This window comes from Miniopterus natalensis, chromosome 1 (genome assembly GCF_054644295.1).
Source record: "Miniopterus natalensis isolate mMinNat1 chromosome 1, mMinNat1.hap1, whole genome shotgun sequence".
Taxonomy (NCBI): domain Eukaryota; kingdom Metazoa; phylum Chordata; class Mammalia; order Chiroptera; family Miniopteridae; genus Miniopterus; species Miniopterus natalensis.
Genome location: NC_142081.1, coordinates 141949161 through 141970673, shown reverse-complemented (window position 1 = coordinate 141970673; position 21513 = coordinate 141949161). Strand labels below are relative to the sequence as shown.

At 37.1% G+C, this 21513-nt stretch overlaps 1 protein-coding gene across 4 annotated transcripts in view; it reads right to left on the bottom strand.

The window, feature by feature from the left end:
- Window positions 1-21513, bottom strand: part of MANBA (mannosidase beta) — a 103367-nt gene that overhangs the window by 55939 nt on the left and 25915 nt on the right. For all 4 annotated transcript variants that reach the window (XR_015715902.1, XR_001604040.2, XR_015715900.1 and 1 more), the window contains exons 6-9: window positions 18609-18784; window positions 17657-17767; window positions 1509-1660; window positions 24-141 (exon numbers count right to left, since the gene is read on the bottom strand). Coding sequence is in view for 1 of the 4 variants with exons in the window: in XM_016223600.2 (XP_016079086.2) it covers window positions 24-141; window positions 1509-1660; window positions 17657-17767; window positions 18609-18784 (557 nt within the window). In the remaining 3 variants the exon portion in view is untranslated. The remainder of the gene's footprint in view (window positions 1-23; window positions 142-1508; window positions 1661-17656; window positions 17768-18608; window positions 18785-21513) is intronic.

Genomic DNA, 21513 nt, shown 5'->3' with positions numbered 1-21513 from the left:
ATAAAATGCCGCCGACCACTCACCATTATTCCTAGCTCGTCGCAGAGTTCATAGAATTTATCACGCTCATAAATACCTCCTCCCCACACCCGAAGAGCATTCATGTTAGCGTCCACAGCAGATTGCAAAAGGAGTGATAACCTATAGAGAAGTTTGAAAAACAAACACTAATTTCAAAATTTGAGGATGTTAAAAAAAAGATTTAAAAAACACATTGTGGTTGATAAACACATCTAAAAATCTCTGTCAGAAAAACGCATTTCAAAATTATGATGGTTTGGATATAATGCTAAATGAAGTAAGACAAAATTATATACACATTAACTAACACCACATAAAATAAACAAACCTAGAAAAATTACTGGTGATACTATTTCTGCTTTCTCAATTTCTCAGTGTTATTGTACTATTTCTAAAAATGAATTTTTGTCTTAAAGTTATTCCTGTAGAAAAATACGGTTGTAAACCTTGGAAAGTATGTGCTAATGTTATGTAACCATTTCAAACTATAAGACAAAAATCAAAGTTTGAATATTAGGACCAAGCTAGCTTACTCTTATCTCCTTTTTTTTACAATTCCTCCAGTCCAGTAGTTCTTTCTCTAGGAAATTTCTGTTTTTCCAATTCCTATTCACATTATCCTCAGGAAAGTCTAGAAATTTACAGTCCCTTTGAGACCATGTACCCTCCATCTCCAGAGCAGTGCCCAGAAAGGAACGAAAAAGACCAATAACAGGCTGGCCAGGGACCCAGAGCATCATGGTCTCGGCAAAAGAGCCCGTGGGCAGGTTTACTAATTGGTCAGCAGGGCTGAACAGCTGCCAGCAAAACCAGCCAGGAGAGGAGCATTAAAAGGAAGAGAGACAGCTAATTATCTCTGCCTATGTCTGAAGACTAATTTCATTTTAATATGAAATTCAAAACAATATACACATTTTAAACTAAAAGGAAATTACTGCAAGTTTGGGCAAAATTAGAGTTTAGTTACCAACCACATCTACTTTCTAAACACCAAATAATATACCACAATGCATATTTATACATTTGTAAATAAGTTAATGGGGTTTATTTTCACTTCACAAGGTTTATCCTCACGATCACAAAGACAGTAGTTTACAAACCCAATCAAAAAATATTTCTTTCTTACATTGTTCTATTCTCAAAGTTTCAGAAAAATATTTTAAATTTTTTCCTAGATCTAGAATTTTAAAGATTTTTTAGTTCCTTTTAAGATAAAAGTAAAGGAATATGTAAATATCTTAGCAAGAAGAGGCAAATATAGTTTTTTTCATTTTTTAAAAGCATGAACAAAAATATCTAAGGTGCCTTTCAAAAAACTGGAGAGAAAAACCCAAATTTAATCATCTCTTTTTTTAAAAAAAATTCTAGAATTCTATATTGCCCCTCAGTTCCTTCCACTGGAAATAAAGAAAGTAAGAATGAGTAACTCTTAAGCTTTGTGGCTCTGTTAATAAAAGAGAAATAAGAAAAGAAAGATGGTAACTTACAAGTCAGAGGTTACTCGCTCCTGGAACGCATCTGCTGGGATCCAGTTAGACCCTTTCAGAAATATGGGAAATCCATTAATTTTGAAGTAGAAACTCAGACCAGGAGACTTTTCTATGGGCTCTTGTATCAGTTCCACTGTCCTAAAATAAACCTATTATGAACAGAATTAAATACAAAAAATCAGATTAAAAGCATAAGCAAAAGAGATTTTAAAAAGAAAGGAAAGCAAACTTTAGAACAATTTACATGAGCACAATTTAATGTTAATTTCGTATTTGCTATGAAGCACTTAGTGTGGAAATTCACATTTCAGAAAATATATATAAATTGTTGCCAAATTTTGTTTTCTCTTTTAAAAAAATATAGAAGGTATTAAAAATGGAAATATATTATAGTCTTCCTCATGAAATAGGCATTTGTAATTATGACAAAAGAAATGTATTTGAAGATAACATTTCAAAATTAAAACAAAAACTGATACTCATTTCAGAAAATTGGGGGGTGGGGGTGGGAACTGCCACCAGTTAAATGAACGCATTGTTGATTGAAAAACACATTCTCATTTCAGGGTTGTTAAAATATGCCAAAATGTGCACTTTAGAATGAAAGAAATATAGCACAAGGTGTTTCATAATTTAACAGCATATTACTGTAAAATCACTTTGTTTAATAGGCAATTTAATTCTAGCTAATTATCACATTAAACTCAATGTGTGAGAGAGCTCTGGTATGGGACTGGAGATGTAAGCATTGCTCCAATTAGAAGATAGGATAGGAAAGGAGCATACATTCCAGTATCATCATTGTTTCATGAGAGGAAGCTGAGACCTTTGTCCCTGTGAAAGTCTAGCCTGGTTTTCCCACAGTTAAGCATGAGCAGCCAGGGTAGAGCTCATTGATGTTCTTATCCAAGTCTTCATTCTTTCCAGCCATAAACTGGACCAAGGAATGAGGAACACGGTTCCACACCAATAAAGGCTAGCTTGAACCAAGATTATGCATTTCTCCTCTAATTAAAAAAATTAAATAAAAGAATTAATCAGCCCAGCCGGGCGTGGCTCAGCGGTTGAGCATCAACCTAGGATCCAGGAGATCGGGGTTCGATTCCCAGTCAGGGCACATGCCCGAGTTTCAGGCTCTATCCCCAGTTGGGAGCGTGCAGGAGGCAGCTGATCAATGACGACTCTCTCATCATTGACGTTTCTATCTCTCTCTCACTCTCCCTTCCTCACTCTAAAATCAATAAAGATATATTTTTTAAAAAAAATAATTAATTAATTTGTTACATTTAATAAAAGTGCCCACCATTCTTCCATTTTCCTACCTTTGTCCTTATTAATATGACATGACCAAACATATCAAAGTTCATTTTATGAGAAGACACAGAATAAGGCCTAGATGAGGAGGATGTTGACATGGAATTACCACACCTGCTTTAGGGTTGCAAAATGTAAAAAGTGTACAGTGATTTTCAGAGGTAACTTTTAAAACACCTTGAAGGTGGACTCAAACATCTAGAACAGCGATTCTTTAAGTGTAGCCAGGGGAACACAGAGGATCCCTAGGAACCTCTCAAGGGGGTCCTTGAGTTCAAAACTATTTTCATAGTAAAGCTAAAACATTTGCCTTTTTCACTTTCCCTCTTTTGAGTGTACAGTGGAATCTCCCAGAAGCTACATGATGTGTGATGACATCATCGTTCTGACAGCTAATAGAATGTGTGCTTCTGGTATATTCTGGTGTGTTCTAGTTCCACAGAAGAGGTTTAGATATGAAGAGGTGTGTTCTCAGAATTTAACTCAGTACTTCTACTGTGTTCTTACTAGCTGTCTCTGTTTATTCCTGCTATAATCTCTGTAACTTCATTATTGTTCAATAAATTCTTATTTAGAATCTCAAAGTTTTCCTTGCAACCTACGCAGAAACACAAAAAGTCGAGGTATCTTTTAACTTGTTTCACAATAATATTTTTAAATTTTCAAATAAAAACAAATTTCAATATTAATTAAAATTCATTTTAAAGTTTAATACATTTTATCTCATTCTAAAAGAAATTTTTAAATATACTTTTTCCTAATTTAAGGATGAACTGTTGTCTTAAAATGGGATTATAAGACTAACATTTTCAACCTACAGCCATACTGTCTACATCTAAAAATGCTGAGATAAAGCCAAATTGACATATCAGAGAATCTTCTGAATATGATTTTATAAAATGAAATGTTTCAACATTTGGAACTCTCAAGACATCAACATTTTTCAAATAACCAATGCATTATATTACAATATCACACATGGAAAAAAGATCCATTACGGGTGCAAGATACACAAATCGAATTTAATGTAACAGATTAAAAAGAGTTCATTGAAATGGCTTCAGATTCCACATTGCAATTAGTCTTTAAAAAAAAAAACACTTAAGTTCTAGTGCAGTACCAAAGAACAGCCACAAAAAAGTCAAGCAGTTTGATGGACCTAGAGAGTATTATGCTAAGCAAAATAAGCCAGTCAGAGAAAGACGAGTATCACATGATCTCACTCATATGTGGAATCTAATGAACAAAATAACCTGATAAACAAAATAGATCCAGAGTCATAGAAGCATGGAACAGACTAACAAATCTCAGAGGGAAGGGTGGGGGTGGGGAAGTGGGGGAAGAGGAGAAATTAATGAAAGAATTTATATGCATATATGCATAACCCATGGAAACAGACAAAAGTGTGCAGAAGGCGAGAGGGGGGAGGAGCAGGGGGCAGATGCCAGATGGAGGGGATGAACGGGGGGGGGAGGGGAAGGGGACAGCTGTAATACTTTCAACAATAAAGATAAATTTTTTTAAAAAGTCAAATAGTTTGGAAAAGGTGACTCCTCTCCTCTCCAACTACATATCTGTGTCAAGTTAGATTTTCTTCATGTGTTTCAAATGAAACCATAATGCAAATTGAATGCAGAAGCAGATGAGAATCCAGATGTCTTCTATTAAGCAAGACATTAAAGAGATTTGCAAACATGTTAAACAATGTCATTAATCCTCATTAAATTTTTTATTTTGTAAATGTATTTATTTATATAAAATAACTCATAGAGTAACATGTGATGGGTATATTACTATGATTTGAAATGAATAAATATTTAATTCTCAGTTTTAATATGTACCCACATAAACAAAATCAGTTGAGTCCAAAAAATGTTGAGAATCACTAATCTAGAAAGTAGAAATTAATCAATTTCTTCATTAATGCTACACATAGTAATAACAATAAAACACATCTTCCAGCATGATTTTTCTTTTCTGTGCAAATATTCTCCTGAAAAGACACCTATTTCTATCTCCTAACTCCTGCAATAGCAATTATATAACCCAGGCCAAAGTAAACCCTAAACCACCTGACAGTGTCTCAAAGGAGAGGCAGTAATTACCAGCCACCTCTCCCTCCGGGTAATCTTTGACAGGTTAAAGGCTGTTGGGTCTATGATTAGTATCAGTAATTCTCCATGTCCCTGGGCAGTCTTGATAGGTAACATAAAGGCCTTGCTCTACAACAGGTATTTTACTTCAAAGAAAATGATGGGCTCTCAAAGAGGATTTTTGAAAAGACCCTCGAGTAACCCATATTTACATCCAGACTGAATATATTGTCTTTTACAACAGCAAAAGTATTTTAAACAGCCCAATAAAGAAAATTACAGTCTAAAAGGAAATAAAGGTGTAAATATCTGAGAACCTAAATACGTAAGTCAAGCAGTTTAAATTTTTCTATAGTTGAAGGTTCTATTAGCAATTCACTAGATGAGTTTTTTTTATTAGCTTCATGATTTCATTTTTAAAATAGAAGGATTAACTTAAAAAGTACAGAACAGCTGAATGGATTCCTAGACCAGAGTTAGGAGTTCCTTAACTAAAGGGCTTAAGAGGTGTGTGACTGATAAGTCACAAATTTTTTCTCCATGCAGACCAAACAGATGATGATGTAATGAATCTTGGATTCACAAAGTGAGTATTACTTCTACATTGCTTGTAATCAACTACTTAAAGCTGCCATAAAATTACTAGATTTTCAAGAGTAATTTCTTTTCTTTAAAAAAACAAAAAAAACCCACGAACCATCTATTCTTAAACACTGGCAAAATGTTACCTGAAATATTTTTCAAATAATTTTCATGGGTTTGGAAAATGCACCTTCTAAAATCATTTCACATCTAGTACCATGCATTTTTAAAGACAACCAAACACCACAGTTCTGTCTGCTCTGAAAGTGCTCTAGCAGGCAGAAATACTGCACAAACAGCCCTCCTCAAACAGGCCTGTCCAGAATGACGTGAAAGAGACTCTCTGTAGTGCCCTAGATTTGCAGCTAGTGCAGAGTTTACATCAGCATCGTTACCTGGTATTTTTGTAGCCAGATGTATATTTAGTGTATCTCACACGACAGAGGATCACTTTTTAACATGCCCTCTTCTATATGACAAAAGTAATTTTACTATTGTGAAATGAGTAATAATAATGACCAGAAAAAAGATGCAGACACTGCTCTGGCTGGGTGGTTCAACCTAGGTTGTGGGTTCGATCCCCAGTCAGGGCAAGTACGAGGCAACCAATCGATGTTTCTCTCCCTTCCTCTCTCTCTAAAATCAAGGAAAAAAATAAGAAAAAAAGATGCAGACACTAAAAGCTTTCTTCTGTTTAACTTTATTTGAATTATCACGCCACTTTTAAGTAAAATAAATATTAGAGTATAAGAAAGGAAAAAGTAATGGATTCCTACATTTGATTAATGTATTTTTGAAAAAAGAAAACAGCATATCTACATATTAGTTTACTATAGTAATGAATAATTATTTTCCATTTTGACCCTTAACTTCTAAAAAAGTCAAGGCCCTGGTCCTTGTAGCTCAGTTGGCTGGGCGTCGTCCCATGCACCAAAAGGTTGCCGGCTCCATTCCCAGTCAGGGCACATGCCCAGGTCTCAGGCTCAACCCCAGGAGTGAGGGTGGGGGGCCATGCAGGAGGCAGCCAATGGAGGTTTCACTTTCACATTAATGTTTCTCTCCCCCCCCTCCAAAAAAAAAAAAAAATCAATTAAATAATCTTTAAATAAATAAATAACTCAAGAACTTTGTCAAAATTGATCTTTGCATGTATACGTTCTATAAAGAAGATAGCTAAATTTGCCCATTTATTGTAGCACAGTCAATGGAAAACACCTTTTTATTAATTTTGATTTAGAAATGTTCTTTAAAATGAAGCCAAAAATATACAAATATTTTGGGAAAGTATTAGACATAAAGGTAAGTTTTGCAGAGATTCGTAAAAATCTCAGTTCACGTTAAAATCCAAAAGAATGCAGTAGTATCCATGCCTTTGTTTCTTTGAGATCCATTCAAACTGCTTACAAATGCCTCTAGGGCAGAAACTTTTCCACTTCTCAATTATTTCTTCTGAAAAATCAGGGGGGGAAATGGCTATGTGATAGTGAAAAGATGATCCACCGCATTAGAACAAGTGTCCCGCTCTTGGTGGAGATGACTGGGGTATTGAACATTGCAGTTTTGATTTCTCTGGGCAATGTGAGATCAGCATTTCTTGTGTTTCTCCTGGCACTCTGCTTCAAAAGTTGATTCTTTTTTTCTACGTAAATGACCATTTCTTTACATTTTGTTGTTGCACAGTAAATAGACTAAACCAAAATTTCTGTGCACTTATCTTCAAAGAGTTTTAAAGCTTGGTATTTCACTGTGCAGTACCTTTTTAAGGCAGATTCCAGCTATTTGCAAATATGTTTGTATCTGATTAACCTCATCTAAAATTCTACACAAGGAAAAAATTAATTCAGAAGAGAAAAACTGTACTAGCACAGGACAAAACCTGAGCTGATTCACATGTCCACATTTTCTTTGGATCACACAGTACTTCAAAGTTGAGATCAACTTTTCATAATTTAGCTTTACTGTACCCTAGTTTCATAATGAGCATTCCATTTTGTCTAGGAAAGACTTTCTGTACTTTTATAAAATTATGAGATGAGATTAAAAAGAATGAAAAATATTTTTCCATAGGTCCAGAAACTGTGACACGTGAAGAAATATTTCCAAAACAGCAAATTCCATAAGGTTCAAAGAATAATTTCCAGGAGGCAGAAATAAAATTTGGGATTAATGTCCGATTTTTATATGGACCCCCTGTGAATAGACAATACATGCAGCACTCTGATAATGCTGACCACAACACAAGCCATTTGTTTCAAGATATCTTCTGTGAGTTCAGCAGCAGTCCTTCCAGAAATATAAGACTGACTATCACCTTCTATATGGACATATCTATTAACTTACACATTTGATCTCTGTATGAAGCATCTGGAGTGCTATTAAAAAGAATTCCAGGAAGGTCCAAGAAGGAGGCAGAGTAGGTGGAAATCACACTCACCTCCTCCCAGAACAAAACTGGAATTAAAACTAAGTTATAGAACAATCAACCTGAATAACCAACTGAAGAGTAGCTGAAAAGAAGTTTTATAACCAAGGATTTACAGAAGAAGCCATATCAAGACTGCAAGATTGGTAGGAAGGACAGAGACACGAAAAGGTCGAGGCAGACTAAGGGGTGTCAGAGATAAGCTGAGAAAAACTGAGTTGTGTGTCATTGAAGCAAGAACCATTATTTCACTGTGTGCCCAACTGGCACCACTATTCTTATGCAAAGCCCTCCCTCCACACACCCAAATCTTAATCTGTTTTAGCTTGATGAACTCTACAGGACTCACTTTGACCACTCCCTGAGACCCTGCCCCACCACAAAAGTCCACAGGCCCAGGTAGGTGGCCGCTGGCCTTGGTGAACCATGAGACTTTTGCTGAGTGGCCTCAGACCCAGCATTGGTATCAAGCTAGAATCTGTACCAACCTGGTGAGAACCACTTGCTCCTTTCTGGCAACTCACTGCAAAACTACTTCACTCAACTCATGTATTGCCAGAGGATCTTTCACTGACTGAGCCTAATAGGAAGCTGGCTGGTGAAGGCAGACCTCAAAGATCCTGTTGGCCTTTTACTGACCTGTGCCAGGCTTGGTATTGGTGGAAGTTGGCCTCAGTACACAAGTTGGCCCTCCCACATGCAACCAGGCCCAGCAGAGGCAGCCACCAACTATGGATCACTTTGTAGCTCCTAACAGGTAACCCAGGGCCAGTCAAAGGCACCATCTGACATTGATCTGCAAAAGAGTCCCTCCCAAGAAGCCCAAAACCAATACACTCAGAGGTGGACTTCACACCACATCAGAGCATGACTCAATTAACTCCACAAGTGGCACACCCAAAGGGAGATCATGGCAGATACCAGAACTGTTGGGACAAATTCAACTTCATGGGGTCAATCCCTGAAAAGCAGCTCATACAATGTGGTCAAGGTCAATTCACACAGCCAGCCAGTCAGAAGGTCAACCCCATCCACAATGGACCAACAGCAATCAAGACACAATTACAGCAGGAGGGCTCACAATAATCTACACAAGGGACATTCCTGTAGCACCTAGCTCAGGTGACCAAGGAGACAGCACCACTGAGCCCCACAGGACCCCTACTATATAAGGCCACCCTACCAAGACTGAGAGACATAGCAGATCTACCTAACACAGAGAAACAAATAGAGTAAGGCAGTCAAAATGGGGAAACAAAGAAACATACCCCAAATGAAAGAACAGGAGAAAGCTCCAGAGAAAGAGCTAAATAAAATGGAGATAAGCAATCTATCATATTCAGAGTTCAAAACAATGGTTATAAGAATGCTCAAGGAACTTAGAATAATGGATGAACTCAATGAGAACTTACACAAAGAGACAGTAAGCATTTAAAAAGGACATAGTAACCATAAAAAACACACACACAGAAATGACAAATACAATATCTGAAATGAAGAATACACTAGGAGGAATAAATAGCAGATCAGTGATTTAGAAGATAAAGTAGCAAAAATACCCAATCCAACCAGCAAAAAGAAAAAAGAATCCCCCCCCCCCCAAAAAAAATGAAAATAGTTTAAGGCACATCCTAGACAACATCAAGCATAACAACATCCATTTCATAGGGGTAACAGAAGTAGAAGAGAGAGAGCAAGGGATTGAAACCTATTTGAAGAAATCATGACTGAAAACTTTCTTAACTTGGTAGGAAAAAATTAGACACAAAAGTTCAGAAAGTGCAGAGAAAACCAAACAAGATGAACCCAAAGATACCCACACCAAGTCATATCATAATTAAAATGCCAAAGGTTAAAGACAAAGAGAAGATCTTAAAAGCAGCAAGAAAAAGACGACAGTTATCTACAAGGGAGCACCCATACAACTGTCAGCTGATTTCTCAACAGAAACTTTGCAGGCCAGACGGAAGTGGCAAGAAATAGTCAAAAGTGATGAAAAGCAAGGACCTACAACCAAAATTATTCTACCCAGAAAAGCTATCATTTAGAATTGAAGGTGAGATAAAGAGCTTCACAGACAAGAAAAAGCTAAAGGAGTTCATCACCACCAGACCAGTATTACATGAAATGTTGAAGGGTCTTCTTCAAGAAGCTAATGAACAAAATAAACTGCCGAACAAAACAGACCTAGAGACATTGAAGCATGCAACAAACTGACATATTTCAGAGGGGAGTAGGGGGTGGGGGGGTGGGAAGAGATTAACCAAAGAATTTAAATGCATATATGCATAACCCATGGACACAGACAATAGTGTGGTAAAGGCCTGGGGAGGGGGCAAGAGCGGGGTGGAGGGGGTGAATAGGGATAAAAGGGGGACAATAATCTTCAACAATAAAGATAAATTTTAAAAATAAATAATAATAAAAAAGCCTTGAGACCAAAAAAAAAAAATCTTAGGTGAGGATTAGGATAAATATATAAATACAAAACCAGAGCCCCTCATCTCTGAGTGAATCCATCCAGTAAGGTGGCGGTGCCATCCTCCCCTACCTTATCAGGGACCTCACCTTCTCAACTCTCTCTCTAATTTTGAGCTGTTTTCTGTCTTGCCCTGTCTATTGGCCCCTTCCCATCAGGATTTTGTTGCATTGCTTTTCATTCTCTTAATGTTGTCCTATTTTGTGTTGAAACAATTTCAAACTTAAAGAAAAGTTGCAATGATAATACAAAGAGCTCCCAAATGCCCTTCCTGCAGAGACCCCATTCAAGTTTTGTCAGTTGCCCGATGATGTGGTTTATAACAAAGCAAAACAAACAAAAAAATCAGGCAGAGCACCCAGCTGTTACATCTCTCTAGTCTCTTGCAATGTGGAACAGTTCCTCAGTTTTTCCTTGACATTTTTGAAGATTACAGTAGACTGAAGTAGGTTTAAAGACTTTCACTAATGGAGCTCAATTTGGGATTGATGCTTCCTCGTGATTAGATCCAGATTATCTGCTTTGGCAGGGCTAGCACAGAAGTGGTGCTGGATTCTTTTCATTGCAGCTTGATGGGTGGACACCATGTCACTTTGTCTCATTGGTGGTGATAACCTTAATCACATAATCAAGATGGTTGTCTGCTGGGTTTTTCCACTGTATTTTTTCTCCATTATAATTAATCAATATTTTGTTGAGAGATGCTTGGAGCCTATATAAATGTCACATATGTTATGCCACTTTACCCTTTAATTTTAGCATCCATTCATATTTCTTGCATGGATTACATATAACTATGGTAGTTATCCAATGACTATTATTCTGGTTCTGTTATTTCTTCTACATTTATTAGTTGCCATTCTACTTTAAGGAATAACTTTCCTTTTTCTCATTTACTTCGTGTATTTATTTGTATCAATGTGCAGTCAAGAACTGCTATTATGTTAAATGGGTTATGATCTTCTACTATCACTCTTTATTTTAATGCTCAAATTCTCTCAGATTTGGCCATTGAACACACATTAAACTGACTCCTGTGTCCTTTTGGCCTGATACGTCATTCTTGAGTACCTTCTTAACTTTCTAGGCAGCAAGATACTCTAGGCTCCAGGCGCCAAATCAGTCATTTCTCCAAAGAGCCCTGATGCCTCTTAGTAGACAGTGGTATTTAAAAACCAAGATCTGGACACTACCTCTGTTCATTATTACTACAGTGCCACTGTTTCCAGGCCCTCTGGGAAGGTTTGGAAATAGCTAGGAAATGTGTGTGTCGGTAAATACACACACATACATTTACACCTATATTTATTTCTGTATCTGTTTACATATACTGAAAATCATGAGTTCACACCATTAGCTTGAATTCCGATCCAATCTAGCTTTCTCCCTTTCTATATGTATACCACCTTTCTCCATCCATGAAAAAACTGGCTTTCACCCGGCCGGGCGTGGCTCAGCGGTTAAGCATCGACCTAGGATCCAGGCGATCAGGGTTCGATTCCCAGTCAGGGCACATGCCCGGGTTGCAAGCTGCAGCCGATCAATGATTCTCTCATCATTGATGTTTCTAGCTCTCTCTCTCCTCTCCTTTCCTCTCTCTGAAATCAATAAAGATACATTTAAAAAAAAAAACCAAAAACCAAAAAACTGGCTTTCAGTACTTTATAGTCCCCTATATGTAGCCAAGCTCTTGACCCAACCAGCCATCACTGCCGGCTGTCTCAGGTGTGGTTCTCATTTTACATTACTTAAGAGTTGCCTATACTCACTGCCCCTACTACTTCACTTTCAGTCATTCCTCTACCCACTGCTATCTGATTTCCATTCTGGTCAAGGTCACCAGTCAACTCCCTATTGCCAAATCTACAGGATCTTTCTCACCCCTTTTCTAACTTGAGCTCCCTGTGGCATCTGACACTCTTTGAAGATTCTCTGCTTCACACTCTTCCTCTAGCTTCTGCGACTCCCCCACCCAAACTGGTTTCCTATCTCGCTGGCCGTTCCTTCTTAGACTTCTCTATGGGCTTTTTTTCTCCTCCCATGATTAATTATGATGATTCCCCGGGGTAGCTCATCCCTTCCCTTGGCTATAAGTATCTATATTTTGTTGACTTTCACCCACCAAATATTATTCCTTGGGCATCTCTCAATCACTCCACACATCTAACACAGAAATAATTTCCACCTTGTCCCAGCCCTCTCACCTGCTCTTCTTTCTGAGTACTTTAACTCAAAGAACAGAATTGCCAACTGTTCAGTGGCCCAAACCAGCAATTTAAGCACCATTTGTAACTTCTCTCCCATCCCTGCAGCATCAACTGTGATGGCACTACCTTCTAAACTCTCCCAAATCTGTCTGTCCTCTGCAATTCTACAGTCCCAGCAATCATCATCTTGTGCCTGAATTACCACCACTGTCTTCCAACTGGCCTCCCGCTCTTGTCATTCTTCCAATCTGATCTACACAATCTTTCTAAAACAAATATGATCATTGCTCTCTCCTTAAAACCCTTCAAAGAATTCCCATAGCCCTCGGGACAGCCTAGTTCCTTCACACACAGCTTACAAGGACCTGCATGATCTTGCCTTAGCCTACTTTTACAACATCATTGCTTGTTCAAATTCAAACAGCCACACTGGTATTTCTTTCACCTCCACAAACACACAATATTTCTTCAAGTCCCTGGGCCTTGGCATAATCTTGTCCCTCTGACTCTGCTACATTGCTTGGTCAAATTCTACATATCCCTCAGGACCCATCACCTTCTCGGGAATCTTCCAAGAATGCCTCTGTTCTGTGTTTGCACAGTACTCTATATTTCTCTAGAGTGCTTGTCACACTTTATTGCAATTGTTTGTTTAATTATTTAATTTTCCAACTGAATTACTGGTTTTATCATGATCTCAGAGAGAAATAGAAGCAGTGTCTTATGCACTGTTCTATCACCAAAGCCTAGCAAAGTGGCTGAAACACATTAGATCTTCCTAAGTAGTCAGTGAATTAAATGAACCTCAAAAATAACAAACTCTACAGCAGCCACAGCCAAAGGGCACATTTCACAAACATGCATTAACACAAGGCATGGAGCAATACATCTTCCTTCACTCCTGTTGCTGGTCAAAGGGTGGCATTTTAGTACAATGCACCCATATTAGCCTGAATGAAGAACTGTTTCCCACAAACAAAAAACCACAGAAGTTCCCCTTCTTTCTCGGTGGTAAGTTAGAATGACTCATTGTTTTTTACACTTTCATGAAGGTGACACACAACAGACTCAGCAGTGAGAGAGCAGAGTCTTTGGCCAAAAGGGGTAGAATAAGAGTGAATGTTTAGGCCCTTTAGCCAGCTCTAGAACATTCTCCCTGTAAATGATATGGACACACACATACTCACAATGCCCCAGAAAATATAGAGCATGATTTCAAAAAGGAAAAATAGAAAGTGAACTACTGAAGGGTATATCTCCAAACTTAGCATGGTTTCTGGCACCCCAGGAGAGGTAATATAAACTGTGAGAGGTGACACCAGACTACAACCCCAGCTAATTACAAATACCAAAGGTTGATGTCTGAGAAAGGAGGAAATCTATGAAGGAGATTAACGTCACTGCTACTTATTATATACTACCCAAGTTACCTTATCTTTACTGTCCCAATTTACACATAAGGAAAAGGCATTTGAAGGGTTAAAAAATTAACCTGTAATGAATACCAAAGTGTTGTTCTTCCTAGTTCTTAGTGCTGTATCCCAAACTGGGCAGGAGCTAGTAATGTCTTTAGACTGAAGTCAAAAGTTTCCTTTCAATATCCTCTAGCTGAGGTTACCATAAGGCTTATTCAGGCAAAACAGGTGGATATATCTTCAGGGGGAAACATTTTTACTATATATATTTTTTAATTATCAGCCCTGATAGATGGTGGAGGAGAGGGAAGACTGGTCCTTCTCTAGAGGTACTTTAGAGTATTACTTTAGAGGACAGGGGCTACTTTTTCCCCACTGTCCTCTCTAGATAGCTCAGTTCCAATCCTGGCTCAACTGTACAATTTTTAAAGTGACGTGGGGAGGCAGTTTTATGTTTAATGACCTATAAGATGTTTTATTCTAAAAGAAGAAATCAAGTGCATTCTTCTGAAGAAGGGATTCTGAAGCTCGCCTATCATTTTTCCTTTCCCAATCAGAGAGGCTGAGGACATGAAGTCCGCTGCGAGAGGGGAACTGATGAAACCCTATGCTCAATGGTAAGTACTTTATCCCCTGCTGCCACCAGACTCCCTGAAGGGTAATGACCAGTCTTAAACTACCCAGGCAAGAGACTGGAGAATGTCCTCACTGGCAAAGCTAAACAAATACACACACACACACACAAGATCTATAGCAACTGACATGTGGGCATCACCGTGATAAAGTTGGTTTCCACCTGAATACTGAACACTGATGTCCATGTAGGGCTTCTCATTTGCATTGTTGTGCCTTAATCTTCAGAATGAATGGACACCAAGGAAAACTGGACATTCAAGGAAAGTCTTTAATGAGAAAAACAGAGACCAAAACAAATAGAAGAAATAAAGAAATATGGAAAACAAAAACAATGCCGAGAAATCTCTAAAAACACTTATAATAATTAACAATGAGAAGATATTATAACTATAAAATACAAATAGGATACAATTTTTAAAATAAAATTTAAAACTTTTTAGAAAAATTTTAAGTCATAAAAATATCTAATATTAAAAACAGAATATGAAATCTAGTAAATCTCCCAAAGGATAGAATTTTAAAGACAAGATGAAATATAGAAGAGAAAATCTGAGAATACTGCTCAGTCCAGGAGATCCAATATCTGATTAACAGTTGTACCAAAAAAACACAACAAAGATAATAAATGAAAAATTATAAAAAACTACAAGAAAACTTCCAGATTGAGTTTCTACATCAGAAGAGTTCACAAGATGACTGGCACAACAACGAAGATCTACTCATTTTCCAAGTTTCAATTTTTAGATTGTCAGAGATAAAGAAATCCTAAGCCCTAGCCGGTTTGGCTCAATGGTTAGAGTGTCAGCCTGCGGACTAAAGGGTCCCAGGTTCGATTCTGGCCAAAGGCATGTACCTCAGTTGCAGGCTCGATCCACGGCCCTGGTCAGGGTGTGTGCAGGAGGCAACCAATTGATGTGTCTCTTTCACATCAATGTTTCTCTCTCTCTCTCTCTCTCTCTCTCCCCGCTCCACTCTCTCTGAAAAGCAATGTAAGAAAACATCCTCAGGTGAAGATTAAAAAAAAAATTTTTAAAGAGAAGAAATCCTAAAAGTTTCCAGACACAAACAAGAACAGTTCTATACAAGAAAGCAAAAATTAGAATGTAAGTACATTTCAAAACAAAAATACTAAAAGCTAAAAGATAATGAAGCAATGACTTCAAAATTCTGGGGAAAAAATTATTTCCAACCTACACTTCTAAACACAGCCAATTATCAATCAAGTAACTGTGAAGATAAACATTATATATTTGCTTATTTATAAGTTTTCAAAATGTCATTTTCCACATACCCATCCTCAAGAATCTATTGACAAAAGTGTTTCACCAAAAATGTAAAGTAAAAAAAGAAAAAGAAAAACATGGGTCTAATGAAACAGGATCCCATGTTTAATCCAGGAGAAAGATGAAGGAAACACCTAAAATTCCTAGAATATAGGTGAAGGTAATTCCTATAATAATAATAATAAAGGAAGTTCCAGAACAACAGTGAAGTAAAAGATCAGGGAAATGAGAAAATTTCACTAGGGGAGTTTCAAGAAATAACAAAAATTAAAAAGAATAATAACAGTAATAATATAAAATGGATAGATTACCTAATGAATATGACTATATTTAAAAAGTATTTCAAGTATATAAGAGTGTTTGTATATGATTTAAAGGAAAGTAAGTACAAAACAAAGAAACATGAGGCAATTATTAACTCTAAGGAAAACAGAAAGTTGCACAGGAAAGGAAATACAATTTTAGTACACCATGAGATTCAGCTTTGAATAGTATTTTCATAATATAATCATGTAAACACTGAACACTGAATTAACAAAAATACATCGGGAGGGAGGCCCTGGTTCATGTGGTTCAGTGGTTGGAGCATCGGCCTGCTCAAGGGCATGTACCTGGGTTGCAGGTTTGATCCCAGCCCCACCAAAGGTGTGTGCAGGAGGGGACCAATCAATGTGTCTCTCTCACATCGATGTTTCTCTCTCTCTCTCTCATCCCGTCCCTCCCTCCCTCCCTTCCACTCTCTCTAAAAGTCAATGGAAAAAATATCCTCACGTGAGGATTAACATAAATAAATAAATAATAATACATTGGGAGGACAGAGAAAGGCAAATATGTATGTTGGGAGCTAAGGAAGGTCATCAGAAAATCATGTAAGAGAGCTACGCCCTCCTCCTCTAGATTAGAAGTCAATAGATAATATACAAAGCTGGAAAATTAGAGAACACCAGTAGAAGCATGTTATTTGTGGAAATGAAGATAAACAGCAAGAGAAATAAGTAAAAGTTAAAAAGTACTGATTCTGAGGAATAGAAAATAAGAACAGGAAGGGCTGATTCCTATTTTTCATATAAACCTAGTAATATTTAAGCCTGAAAATGATACATGTGTATTCTTTGATATAAAGTAGAATTTAAAAACACAGTAGAAAAATATTTATAAATAATAATGCTAGACTTATTGAGGTGATCACTTCATAAGTTATATAAATGTCTATTCACTACGGTGTATATTTAAAACTAATATAATATTATATGTCAACTATAATTGATAAAGTGCTTTATTTTTAAAAATTAAATTATATAAATTTACAATTAAATAAATATATTAAAAAACAAAAAATAATATGTAAAGTCCAATCCATTTAAAAATATAAATATAGCAAGTCCTGAAATAACATGCTTTTGTTCATCATTTCACTATAATAGTTGATGAGATGTCGTAGAAACCTAGCTCTTGTTTTATCAATTAGCCTCTGGTAAAACTGGAATCATTATACATTGTTCCACTTAAGTCACATAACCTATCATCTATGATAGTGAGGACTTACTGTACACATGCACACACACACACAAGCTTCTGAATGCCTGTAACTGTTACTAGTGATTATCTCTGAGTGGTAGGGTTACAGGAATTTTGTTGGTTTCTTCTTTTCCTACAGAGATCTGTATTGTTATTTTAACAAGAAACTTTTTCACAAAATAAAGTATTTGCTTACCTTAGCTGATTTTTTTATGTTTACATCTTTATTCAACTTATAAAGAATTTTCATGTTGTACCCAGTCTGGTTTCCATGTCCATGAGGCCACCAAGTTTCTACAGTAACATTCTTTTAAGAAAAAATAAAAGTCATTCTAAGTAATCTGTGGCATATTTTCAGCAAAATAATATGTTGACTCAGAGCATTATATCCATGTCTTATAGAAATTCTAGGTTCTAAAGCAACATAAATCTCCCTCCCTATAGTAAGCCAAATTATACCAATCCATAGATAATATTTAAGAGCCAACATGCTAGCAGTTTAGCATGGATTAATACACCAAAATGGAAGGGGAAAAACAGAATAGCATGATGTTCAGAAAAACAATTCCTCCCATTTCTATTGCTCACACTTACATTTATTCTACATTCGTAACATTTAGACTGGGACTTTGGAGTTGACTAATGTTTTAAGCCCAGAACTACAAATTGTTTTGAGTCCTTACTTTATCTGAACAGTTACTGAATGCTGACTTGCTCCATCCTATTCTCACAATTATCAATTAGGCAGATTTTAAAAAGGAAAAAGAAAAGGTAAAGTCTAACCTACTTCTACCCATGAAAGATCATGGAGTTAGAATTCTGCATGTCAAATAAGCACAAATACTCAAGATAATTGACAGGTACCAAAAATAATCACTGTACTTAAATATAATGTTTAATTCTAAACATTATTTTGGATTTAGAATACTGCAAATACTACAGAAAAATTAAAATATAAGACACCTGCCTCTTCGAGAGAAAAGGATGCCAAGTTTAACACATATTTTCCATTTTCTAAATCTCAAAATCTGGGAAAATCATTCCATAGCTTTTAACCTCTTGGGAGAGGTTAAAAGTGATGGAGAAAATGGAAAAAGTACACAGTATTGCTTTTCGTCTCATGCTTCTCAGGAAGTACCATCATTCACCTTGTTAATTTTCACAAAGTGCTTAACAATCCTTTCCCCAGGCTGAAGTTCAATGCCGTATGTCTGCTGTGTTTGCAATTCAGGGATTTCTACAATCACTTGACCAGAGACTGGCTCTGAGCTGACAACATCAAAAGAAGACTCTATTTCGAGATTCCACTGCTGGGCACAGTTGTCTAAGGCATAAAAAGAAAAAGAAAAGAAAAAATTTATATATAAAATATGCTAAGCATTATCACTACGCTCCTTAGGATTCACTGAAGAAAAGACCAAAGCAGCCTCTAAACTAGTAGGTGCTCCACAAATGCAGCCATGATAAAAAGTCAGTGGACATTCTCTTTTAATCTTTAGTTTAACCCTTTATCCTGGAGAAAAATAACTAAAATTATACTTTGCACATACTCTACTCTAAAAAATATTACAATCATAAGCCATAAAAACTTTATAAACAGGGCGCAAATAGAAAATTGCAAATGAAAAGATAGCATTAATTTTCCAAGATTGATATACATTTGTTCCTTTCTATAAAGTAAAGTAAAAAATACTGAGGGTTTTAAGCCATATAATAAGGTATGAACCTAAATGTATTTGAATTAATCAAACATGAAAAAATAGAAATATATTTTAAATGTAGATTATCTACCCAAGAAATACTTACTGAGAACCTTCCATTTTGCTAAGTGATGGAAATGAAATGGTTGGCCAGGATGAACTTGGCCCTACCCTCATGAGCTAAGTCTAATGGTATATAGACAAGTTCAAAAGTGTGATAATATTAGGATGGGAGAAGTAAAAGGCTATTCTGAGAACATATTCACCGGAAAGAACACCTAACCTACAGTAACCTACAGTAAGTGATAGAAAGCCTTTATGAAAAGGCAGTATCTAGCTGAGCCCAGGGTGCGTTAGCTAAGTTCAGAGGAAAACAATAAATATTCTGGGCACAGCAGTAGCAAGTGCAAAGAGCCATGAGTAAGAAAGAACAACGCCATAACAAGGGCCAGGCAAAGATGAAACTGGTGAGGGATGCCAGCATGGCTGGGGAGGTCAGCAGGGTCCAGCTCAGGCTGGATCATGTGAGGAGTCTGGCAACCTCATGCTAGATCAATGGGGAGCCACAGAAGATTTTTTCCTCAGAAAGAATAACACCATTAGATTTGCATTTGTTTTAAAAATCACTAGGGGCCCCAGCACAGTGATATACCAGGATGCAAATGGAAGAAGCAGAGACACATGAAATTTCTACCTGTGCAAAAAGGAAAGTGCTCCTTGGAAAATCCAGGAATGGAGAGGAGGGGGAAAAAAAGAAAGAGGGAGCAAGGCTGAAAAGGAAGGTTATCGGGAGAAAAGAAAGATGAGGCAGCTGCCTAAGAAATGAGGATTTGGGAGCAGAGTTTAGGGATGGGGCAGAATGTTTCAAGGGGGTTTTGAAGTAGCATTTTAAATTATGTATGGATAATAGTAACTCCTTTCTCCATGACCCATTTAATTTACATTGTTTGTTTAATATCTCCAGAATTGGATTTGCATTTGAGTGTGGGTTTTTAAATAAGACACTATGCCAAACCAGGCTTTGGGTAAGAGCAAGGTAGAAAAGCAGACACATTTTTGGAGGTTACTCAGGAGAAACCAGTGGTAAAGTACCCCAAAAGGCTGAATGGGCAGGGTGTCAGAGCCACCAACGAACGTTCTCATTCTTACTGTCCCAGAAAGGAGGTGCTGATGCGCTTAAGTTTGTATGATTCCTGGCAAGAAATTGAGGGAGTGCCTATTAAGTGGCTTCTGTTTTGCTTTCTGAAGAAGAAATGGAAGAGAACTATCTTAGGAACCCTTTTCCTACAAATAAGGAGGGGACTGATAACTTCCCAATTTCATCATCACAAGTTTTTGCATGTTGGTCAACAGACTTTATAACTGGCATTCCTTCTGAATGTAGAACCACACCAGACCTGTTCTAAGGACAATCACACCACATCTCATCACTTGCATCTCACATCAGCCGAAAGTATAGATGGCTTTGATGCACACTAAAGAAAACCTAATCCTGGACTTAAGAACTGTTTTTATTTATTAATTGAACACAAGTCACTGAGCCCTGAATTAGGTTTGTTCTGACCCAGCCAATTTTGCAGTTTACCCACCCACAGGCTCCCGGGAACGTGTAGGAGGCAGCCAATCGATGTTGCGCTCTCACATCAACGTTTCTCTCTCTCCCTTCCTCTCGCTCTAAAAATCAATATACTAGTCTTTAAAAAAAAGACGTTTGCTTATCCCTATGCTAGAATGTATTTCCCCACAAAGATCATTTTAATCTTTCTTTAATATCTATGACAAAAACCTCTGCCTCACAAAATAGGCTTCCCTTTTGCTAGCCTGGACAATTGTCAAGTCATTCTTTATGCTGATTTGAAATCCATGTTTCTTTAACTTACACCTAAAGATTTAAGTTCTGCCTTCTAGGCACCTCCTACCAACCAGCAACCACCAAGTTCACGCTGGTCCCTTTGCTGCTTCCCATCACTGCTGCAGTGGAGAATTAGCTGCCTGCGAGGGTCTCTGGACAAATAGTGCAGTCCCCAAAGAACTGGCAAAAGTTCCCAGTTTCTGTTGCTTCTAACATGGAAAGTTCTAAAGTAAGTCAGCACTGCTCTGGAGCTCATCCTGTTAAGTCCCTTCAGTGCCACTAAATGAAAAAACTGTGGAATTAAGGCTGTGGAATTAAAAATTCAGTATGAAGATTCACAAGCCTATGGCATCACCACCTGATTCACTATACCAACATATTCTGCCCTTTCCTCAGATTCAACCCTTTCTTCCAGAAGCCATGGAGAATTTAAGTAGTTTAGGTTCACAGAGCATAATGAGAGTCTTCAATAATCAATAATTTTCCTGGTATTATCTGTTC